This window comes from Suricata suricatta, chromosome 17 (assembly GCF_006229205.1).
Source record: "Suricata suricatta isolate VVHF042 chromosome 17, meerkat_22Aug2017_6uvM2_HiC, whole genome shotgun sequence".
NCBI lineage: Eukaryota > Metazoa > Chordata > Mammalia > Carnivora > Herpestidae > Suricata > Suricata suricatta.
Window position 1 is genome coordinate 42,740,474 of NC_043716.1, and position 9,729 is coordinate 42,750,202.

Here is a 9,729-nt window from a genome sequence, read left to right on the forward strand (position 1 = left end):
ACATAATGGAAGACAAGATTATATAACTGCAGTTTGCTAAGAGAGTAGAATGTAAATGTTCTCTCACACACAAAAAGACCAATACAAGCAGTGATCGGTGTGTTCATTTAGCTGGGGGATTCCTTTCCTGTGGACATGTATCAGATCCCCATGATGTACACCTTCAACATATCACAATTTTACTTGTTAATTACACCTCAATAAAGCAGATACCAAAAAAACAAAAAATGAAAAGATTTCTCTTCTTCCATTCTGTTGAGTGAGGAACACAAAAAGATAAAGTAGAATGAGTAGAATAGATGTCTCTATCTTATTTAGATTTTTGTTCTTTTTTCAACCTATGCTTTACGGTGTGAAAATAAAATATTTAATTAGAAAAAAACTTTAGGCAACTGCTAAATCCTTATACTTCACTCTGCAGTTTAAGAATTTTATGTAATGGGGACTTGAATTAGTCTGCTCAGGCTGCATAACAAAATATCATAGTCTGTGTGACTTACACAGCAGAAATGTATTTTCTCACAGTTTTAGATGCAGGAAAATCCAAGATCAAGGTACCAGCTGATTCCGTTGTTGTTTTTTTTTTAACATTTATTTATTTTTGAGAGAGAGAGACAGAGCATGAGAAAGGGAGGGGCAGAAAGGGAGGGGGTGGGCACAGAATCAGGAGGAGGCTCCAGGCTCTGAGCTGTCAGCACAGAGCTCAAAATGGGGCTCGAACTCACAAACTACGAGATCATGACCTGAGCCGAAGTCGGCTGCTTAACCAACTGAGCCACCCAGGTGCCCCAGCAGATGCAGTTTTTGATGGGGATTCTCTTCCATGCTTGCAGAGGCTGTCTTCTCACTGCGTCTTCATGTGGCAGGGAGATAGGAAAGAGGGAGAGAGACAGGGAGAGAGATAAGGGGGAGAAATGGAGAGACACAAAGAGGAAGAGGTATCTTCCTCTTCCTACAAGGCCACAGTCCTATCAGAGTTGGTTCTCACCCTTATGACCTCATAACTTTAATTACCTCCTAAAGACCTTAGCTCTAGTCAAATCAGAGGTCAGGGCTTTAAACTAGGAATTCAAGGGGACACACTTCAGTCCATAGCAGAACTTATACCTAAATTTTGTCTTGTCTTGTAGATGAGAGGAGAGTTAAACTGGATAAAGTTCTGAATGAAGTACATAAACTTCTAGGTGAGTGAGAAGAAATAATGATAAAGCATAATAAAAATAATCTCTTGGGGCACCTGGCTGGCTTAGTCGGTAAAGGATCTAACTCTTGATATCAGGGTTGTAAGTTCAAGCCTCACACTGGGGGTGGAGCCTACTTCAAAAAAAAATCTCTTAATAATATAACAAGAAGTTATTTTTTTCTATATTAAAATAATTCTTCTTTTATTTAGCAATCCATTGCCTTAACCACTTGGCCACTTCATCCCAATTATGTTTTTTATTTAAATTTTAGTCAGCACACAGTACAATACTGGTTTCAAGAGTAGAATTCAGTGACTCATCACTTGTATACAACACCCAGTGCTCATCACCAAGTGCCCTCAGTACCCATCACCATCTAGCCCATCTCCCATCCACCTCCTCCGTCAACCCTTAGTTATCTAATTTTTAAGTCTCCTGTGGTTTGTTTCCTTCTCTTCTCTTTTTCCCCCTTCCCACATGTTCATCTGTTGTTTCTTAAAATTCCATATATGAGTGAAATCATATAGTATTTTTCTTCCTCTAACTAAATTCGCTTAGCATGATACATCCTAGCTCCATGCATGTCATTGCAAATGGCATGATTTCATTCCTTTTGATGACTGGGTAATATTCTATTGTGTATCTATACCAAATCTTTATCCATTTTAAAGTATTTTCTGTTATCCTATCCATGACATATCAATCCTGTCATTATATCTCTTCTAATTGGTAATGTAGACATAATTAAAGAAACAACTTTATAAACTAGGTGTTATTATTATAATCAGTTGTTATCTACATCTTATTCAAAAGGCCACAGTATAATACCTAAGTAACAACGAACTATCTTCTTTGGAGTTTCAATAATATAATTTTATTTTCTACTGTTCTAATTACAAACTCCAAGGCTAATTGCACATACCAGTAATATGACCTTACGAACAAGCTTATAATTCAGGCAAATATAAAACAATATAACAAATTGTACATGGTGCTGGCAGAATTATTTACACAAGTAAATTTAGTGAGCTGTTAAAATACCAACTTTCTGCATGCTGTATTAGTTCCTTGTTCCTAACATTTTACCAGAAAGAACTTGTATTTCTGATCTCCCTTCTAATTTTATGTAACTAGACAACACTTAATGTTTCTATTACTCTTTATCCTATATTTGAGGATGATGCTACACACAAGTAGTGGATATGATGATGATGATGATGATGATTTAAAGCTTGAAACTTGAACTTCTACCATTATTTTCTTTTTTAAGGGGAAGAAATTAACTATGAAGACCTGGAAAATATTCTGAAAAACATTGGGTTAAGACTCAGACTGAAGGAGAACAATGTGTTGATGAAAAGTTTGCCAATTGATGGTGAGTGTTTAATTTACCAATGAGGTATTCATCCACCTGCTAAAGGTTAATTGGTTGCCATAAGGTATGAGATATAATACAATAAAGGGTTACAAAAATGAATGAGGCACAGCCCAGTCTTAAAAGCCCTCAGTGTAGACAGACAGCACATACAAAACAAAAACAAATGCTATACACTGTGATGTGTGCTGTAATATTAATAAATATCTATACTGCGATGAAACTACAAAGGATATATTGACCAGCTATGCCTGGAGTGTCTAAGACTTCACAGAGTGGTTATTGCTTCAAACAGGCCTAAAAGGTTTGATGGTAGGAGGTACCAAGAACTAATAGTAAAAGCATGGAAAAAGGCAAAGAGGCATACCTGACCATGGCAAGTTTGGGGAACCATGTACAATTTCATCCACAGTGCACATTCACATTATGTGGACAAATACTTTATGAACTTGACTCAATCTGATCAATAATTCATGTCTAATCTGTCTGTGAAATATGATAATAACAATGCCTATCTATGATGATGGTAGTGAAGATAACCAAATAGTGGCTACGAACATATGAAAAAAATCAATACTTAAAATATAAAGATATCAGTTATTAGATTTTCTATTTCAAAACTTCAGTTATGTTTATTAAATGATTTCTATATTTAAGGCATTTTTCTGGATTCAGGAACTATGAAGATATGTGCCAGAATCTTACTGCTCAAAATAAAACAGTCTTTGCACTTAAAAAGTTCATAATCTAGTTGAGTAGATAAGACAGAGCTACATATTTTGGGCTTCTGGCTAAACACGGCAATCTTTTTTTAATATTTGCATTCATCTTTACCACTTTCTAAGATATAAAAAGATGTAAAGGAAATTAACATTTTCTTTTAATTTTAAAACAAATATTTCCACAAAGACTTAGAGAAGATAACATTATAGCAGATAAGAGGGGTCAGTGAAATTTTGAAAAACAAAGTGCATGAAAGACCATAAAATGTGAAAACTGAGCCTGAAAGGAGAAGCAAACAAGAAGGCAACCACCTCAGGGACACCTGGCTGGCTCAGTCAGCAGACCATGCAACTCGTGATCTCAGGGTTGTGAGTTCAAGTGGCACACTGGGTGTAGAGATTACTTTAAAATAACATATTAAAAAAAAAAAAGAGGGCCACTTCATGTCACAAAACGGTAAATAGCTCAGGAAATAAAGGCACCAGTTACCTCTAAAGTCAGGTATGACATGTGGCTGAAAGTCTTTAAAAAGAGCACTGCAATCTACAGATCCTCTTCCTCACTCCACAGTTAAGCAAGTATTTCTTATCCATGCAGCATAGAGATTTACTCCCTCGAGAGGTTAAACTAGGGAGATTCTCGAACATCAGACCCAGCCAAGGTTGGGAGTGAACTTTCTACTGAAACAGGAGATTACATGAAAGTCAGTATATAGCATGGTGAAACCCCCCAAGTCGTCTTCTCCACTGGCCTGCCTAGATGCTGGCAGTGAATTCTAATATCCTTTATTCAGATACTTACATCTGCAGCTTGCAATGGAAAGATAAGTAATATGTGTGCTACTAAAACAAAATACCTCATCCTTAAACAGAAACAACCAAGAATCATATGACTTGTAAGAAAGATTTGTTACATGAAAGAGAAATAAGAGCTAGCAGAAAAGAAGGAACTTGGAGGAAGTATAGTAATCCCTTGTTATGCACGGGGGTATGTTTCAAAGCCCCCAGTGGATGTCTGAAACCATGGATAATATCAAACTATATATGTTTTTTTCCTATACAAACATAACTGTGATAAAGTCTAATTTACAAATTAGGCACAGTAAGAGATTAACAATAATAACTGATAATCAAATAGAACAATTATAAAAATAAACCATAATAAACATTACATGAATGTGCTCTGTCTCTGTGTCTCTCTCAATATCTTATTGTACTGTGTTCACTCTTCTTCTTGTGAGGATGTGAAATGATAAAATGCCTACAGGATGAGATGAAGTGAAATGAATTATGTAGACATTGTGATGTAGCATTAGGCTACTACTAACCTTCTGATGACCCAGCAGAAGGAAGGTCATCTGCTCCCAGCACAGTTTGACACAGGTGACTGAAACCAAGGAAAATGAAACTGCAGAAAATGAAACTATACTCAAAGGACAAAGCAGAAAAATAATTCAAACAATTTTAACCAATATATTCAGAAAGATGAGAAAAGCTGTAGTTGTGAAACAAGAAAAGGAAGCTATGCAACAAGATATGACACACTATGAAAAAGGAGCACCCTACAGGGCCCCTGGGTGGCTCAGTTAAGCATCCGACTTTGGCTCAGTTCATGATCTCATGGCTCACGTGCTGTCTCTGTCTCTTAATAATGAATAAACATTTTTTAAAAATTTTAATGGGGCATCTGGGGGCTCAGTTAGTTATGCATCTGACTTCAGCTCAGATCATGATCTTGTGGTTCACAAGTTCAAGCCCTGCATCAGGCTCTGTGTTGACAGCTCGGAGCCTGGAGCCTGCTTTGAATTCTGTGTCTCTCTCGCTCTCTGCCCCTCTCCCACTTGTGCTTGGCCTCTTTCTCTCGCTCAAAAATAAATAAAAACATTTAAAAATTGTTTTAATTAAAAAAAAAGAGCGCTCTAAAAAAATGTTTTTTAAATCTCTTTGGGAGGGGTGCCTGGGTGGCACCATTGGCTAATCGGCTGACTCTTTAGGTTGGTGAGATAGAGCCTCATGTCAGGCTCTGTGCTGAACATGGAGCCTGCTTGGGATTCTCTCTCTCCCTCTCTCTCTGCCCCTCCCTCGCTTGCACATATTCTCTCTCTCTCTCTCTCTCTCTCTCTCTCTCTCTCTCTCTCTCTCTCTCTCTCCAAAAATAAACAAACTTTTTTTAAAATAAAAACTCTCTGAGCAGTAAAAATTTGGAAATTCATTGGGCTGGAAGATGAATTTGGATATTGAAACAAAAAGACAAAGAGATTAAAAGTAGGAGAAAAAATAAGAAAATCAATCCTACAACTCCAACACCTGAATAATAGAAGAATTCCCAAAAAGAGAAAACAGAAAATAGAGGAACAAACTGTAAAATAAATCATGCTAAAAAAAAGTCTTCAAATCTGAAAGAATGTGACTCCAGGTTGAAAAGGCTCACAAAGTTCCTGCCACCCCAAAGAATAGAAAAGGATCCACACCCAGAGCACCTGCATGGCTCAGTCAGTTAAGCATCCAACTCTTGAATTTGGCTCAGGTCATGATTTCCTGGTTCATGAGATGAAGCCCCACATCGGGTTCTTCATGGAGCCTGCTTGGGATTCTCTATCTCCTGTTCTCTGTCCCTCCCTGCTTATGCTCACTCGCTCTCTCATTCACGCTCTCTCTCTCTCTCTCAAAAATAAATAAACATTTAAAAATATTTTTTAAGTTAATATCATTTCTTAAGAAACTACTTGGGAGAGAGATGTCACCAAGATGGTAGAGTAGGAGACCCTAGCCTCTTTCCCCCAACAAAAATCAACAATTAGACAACTATCCACAAACAAAAATAGCTCTGGGAGAACTCAGGAGTCCATGTAAAAACCTTAAGCAATACAGTGAAGCAAGAAAACCTACAAATAACCACACAAGAAGAATAAAAAGAACAATATCATTTTGGCTGCATCATCCTATTCCTTAGGCCAACATTGCTCAGTGCCAAGAGGGAACTCCCCAGCCCAAAAGAGTTCCCCACACAAGAAAAGGAGAATGGACTGAGTGACCAACTTTTCCAAGCCTTTGGAGCACTACATAAAGGACCTGCTTAGGTTTCACTCCACCTGGTGACCAGCAAAGATAAGACATCTAGAGATGGCTAAGAACAAGGAAGAAGAGAAAGGGATACCAGTATCAGCCCAAAGTGAGAGCAACCATAGTTCCCAGTGGCCTCGTCTACAAATGACCCCAGCAGTTTTTGGACTTCAGTAGACCTTGAAATTACTAAAGATACCAACCAGCTTTCATTACTGAGGACCTTATTTCAGACCCCAGCACACTGCTCCACAGAGGACCCCAACAGCTTTCACTACTGAAGAAAGCAAATGTCCACACAGCCACTGCAGACTTTCTGCAGATGTTGCCACTAAGGTTTTTACTCCACAGGTTTTTATGTTCACAGAAGCCAGCCCACCCACATGACGATGAGTATGTCTGCAGCCAGCCCTGGCTGTTATAGATGTACCTGCAGTGAGCCCCCACAGCCGAGTGTATGCAAACCACTAGTTCCACCTATCCTGTTCCCGAGCCACTGGACCTGGAGGTGCTACTGAGGACCTCAAAAGCCCATGAAACCACTGTGGATCCCCCATGGATCTCGCTAAGGAACATGCAGTTGCTGATGTCATGGACTCCAGGAATGTGAGCAGATAAGACACCATATACCCCCATACCTGGAGTCAACACACACTTCCACTCTTGACATCATGTACCACTAGTCCTAGAGCCACAACAACTCTGGTGTACCCCTATAGACAGGGGAAGGTCTTTCCTTACTGAAGACAGCCCGTGGAGTATAGAAGAGGAGGCTGCTTCTTTAAATGCACAGACACACAAGCCTATCGGGATCATGAAGAAACAGGGAAACATGATACCACCAAAGGACCACTGTAAAGTTCCAGTAACTGACCCCACAGAATGGAGATACACAAATTGCTTAACAAAGAGTTCAAATTAACTGTTCTAAAGATACTCAGAGAGCTACAAGAGAAGTCAGATAAACAATTTAAATAAAACAATACAAGAACAAAATAAGTTCAACAGAGATGAAAAATGTAAAAATGAGTCAACCAGAAATTTTGGAGCTGAAAAACACAATAATTGAACCAAAGAATTCAATAAAGAGCTTAAAAACTTAAAAACCCAGCTGGAACAAACAGAAGAAAGAATCTGTGAACCTGAAGAAAGATCATTTGAAATTATCCAATTAGAGGAGCAAAAAGGACAGAAAATGAAAGGGAATGAAGAAGGCCTAGGAACTTATAGGACACCATTAGGAGAACATCCTTCTTTGCCCCTTCTGAGATATATTTTGCTTTAAATCCTATTTTGTCAGGTATAGTACTGTTACCCTGGCTTTCTTCTGGTTCATATCCATGCTTGTGTTTTCAAGTTTTAGTGTTTTTTTGTCATAGGTATGTCATTTGTAGACAATATACTGTTTGGTTTTGTTTTTTAATATCATCTGAGAGTCTATATTTTATCATTATTGAGTTAAATTCCTTCATAATTTCTGTTATATAGGACATGGTTCTGCTATAATATTTCATAGTTTCCATTTACCATATTCTTGTTTCTTTTTTTTGCCTTTATATTTCCCATTAGATTCATTAAGTTTTATTCTACAGGTCGAAAATTATAGTAGTTGTCCTTAAGACCCATATTCATGGCCACTTACCTCATTGATCTCTTGAACTTGTCAATCCATATCTTCCCCCAAATAAGAAAAGGATTTTAGTACACTCTCATGTCCTATTTGTCAACTCACCTTGCCTGCCATCTCAATCATGTTGGTATTTAACTAGGATTTAAATCTGGGTTGCTATAGATAATATGCTTCCCTTTTTTTCTCTTGACTTAAAAAAATCAATATACTTCACCAGATATTTGATCATTTTTCCCTTCCATACCTCTTGTTACAACTCGTAGGTTTGTTTTACCTATCAAATGCTGTCTTTATATATATATATATATTTTTTAAATGTTTATTTAGTTTTGAGAGACAGAAAGACAGAGCACTAGAGGGGGAGGGGCAGAGAGCAAGGGAGACACAGAATCTGAAACAGGCTCCAGGCTTTGAGCTGTCAGCACAGAGCCCAATGTGGGGCTCAAATTCACCAACAAAGAGATCATGACCTGAGCCAAATTTGGATACTTAACCAACGGGCCACCTAGGTGCCCCTGAGTACTTTCTTTTTAATAAGTTTCCAATATGGGTCTCTGTGTAGTGAATCATAAACCTTGAATCCCTAAGAATATTTTGATTATGCCCTCATGCTTAAATAACAGTTTGTATTTAAGTTTGAAACCCTTTTAATATTTCTCCATTAATTTTACTCCATTGCCTTTCAGCACCTAGAATTATTGTTGAGAAATCTGATGTCAGTCTGGTTGTTCTTCCTTTATAGGAATCCTACTTCTCTCTCTGAAGAGTTTTAGAATTTTCTCTTTATTTGAAATTGTTAAAGTCACTATAATGTATATTTAGGTTGGAATTTTCCCTCTTCTATTTAAATCTATATGAGCTATTTTAATATAAGGTCTTTTAGCTTTCTTTAATCTTGGATATTTTAAATTATTATTTCATCAAATAGTTTATCTTTATCATTTTTATTTTCTCTCCCTTGGAATTCTTGTTACACAGAGATTAGCACTGCTACTTCTGTAGACATATCTTATAATTTTCCATTTTCCACCTCTGCTGCCCTCTGAGAGAATTCTTCCATCTGATCAAATTACCCCAAGTTAATTTTTCAGCTATTTCCATTGCACTCTATAACATCCGCTGTGTTTCTTTACTTAAACTTTTTTATACCAGGAGTGCCTGGGTGGCTCAATTGGTTGAGCAGCCGCTTTCAGCTCAGGTCATGATCTCACAGTTCCTGGGTTCGAGCCCCTCATCTGGCTCCATACTGACAGAACAGAGGCTGCTTGGGATTCTCTGTTCTCTCTCTCTGCCCCTCCCCTACTTGTGCTCTCCCTCAAAAATAAATAAACGTATACAAAATTAAACTTTTTTATATCAAATGCTTTATACCTAATATTTCCATTGATTCTTTTTATATTTTCTTGTTCTTATTATATTTTGCTAATATATTCTCTCCTTAAGTCTATCTGTCACGCTTATTTTAAATTCCTGGTCCTTTTATTCCAATAATTCTTATTCAAATGGTATACATCATTCAGTTTGTTTGTTTCTTTGTTTTTGAAGTAGTTATATTCTTCAGATGACTAGCTACTTTGGCCCTGTGAGTCCTTGTTCTCTTGGGGCATCATTACTATGTTTGAAAATATGCTTTAACGATTGCCACTTCAGATAGCTGTGAAATTAGGTGATTAACTAGTTGTTACTTAACCTTCTAATTTCTGTATAAGTCTAATTACATGAAACAGAAGTTGGTGTTTTGATTTTTTTACTTTG

At 37.3% G+C, this 9,729-nt stretch overlaps 1 protein-coding gene across 1 annotated transcript in view; it reads left to right on the forward strand.

Moving 5' to 3' along the window:
- LOC115281647 overlaps nt 1–9,729 on the forward strand; it is a 30,043-nt gene that overhangs the window by 18,107 nt on the left and 2,207 nt on the right. Inside the window, exon 7 of the mRNA XM_029927066.1 lies at nt 2,455–2,559. Coding sequence (XP_029782926.1) covers nt 2,455–2,559 — 105 coding nt within the window. The remainder of the gene's footprint in view (nt 1–2,454; nt 2,560–9,729) is intronic.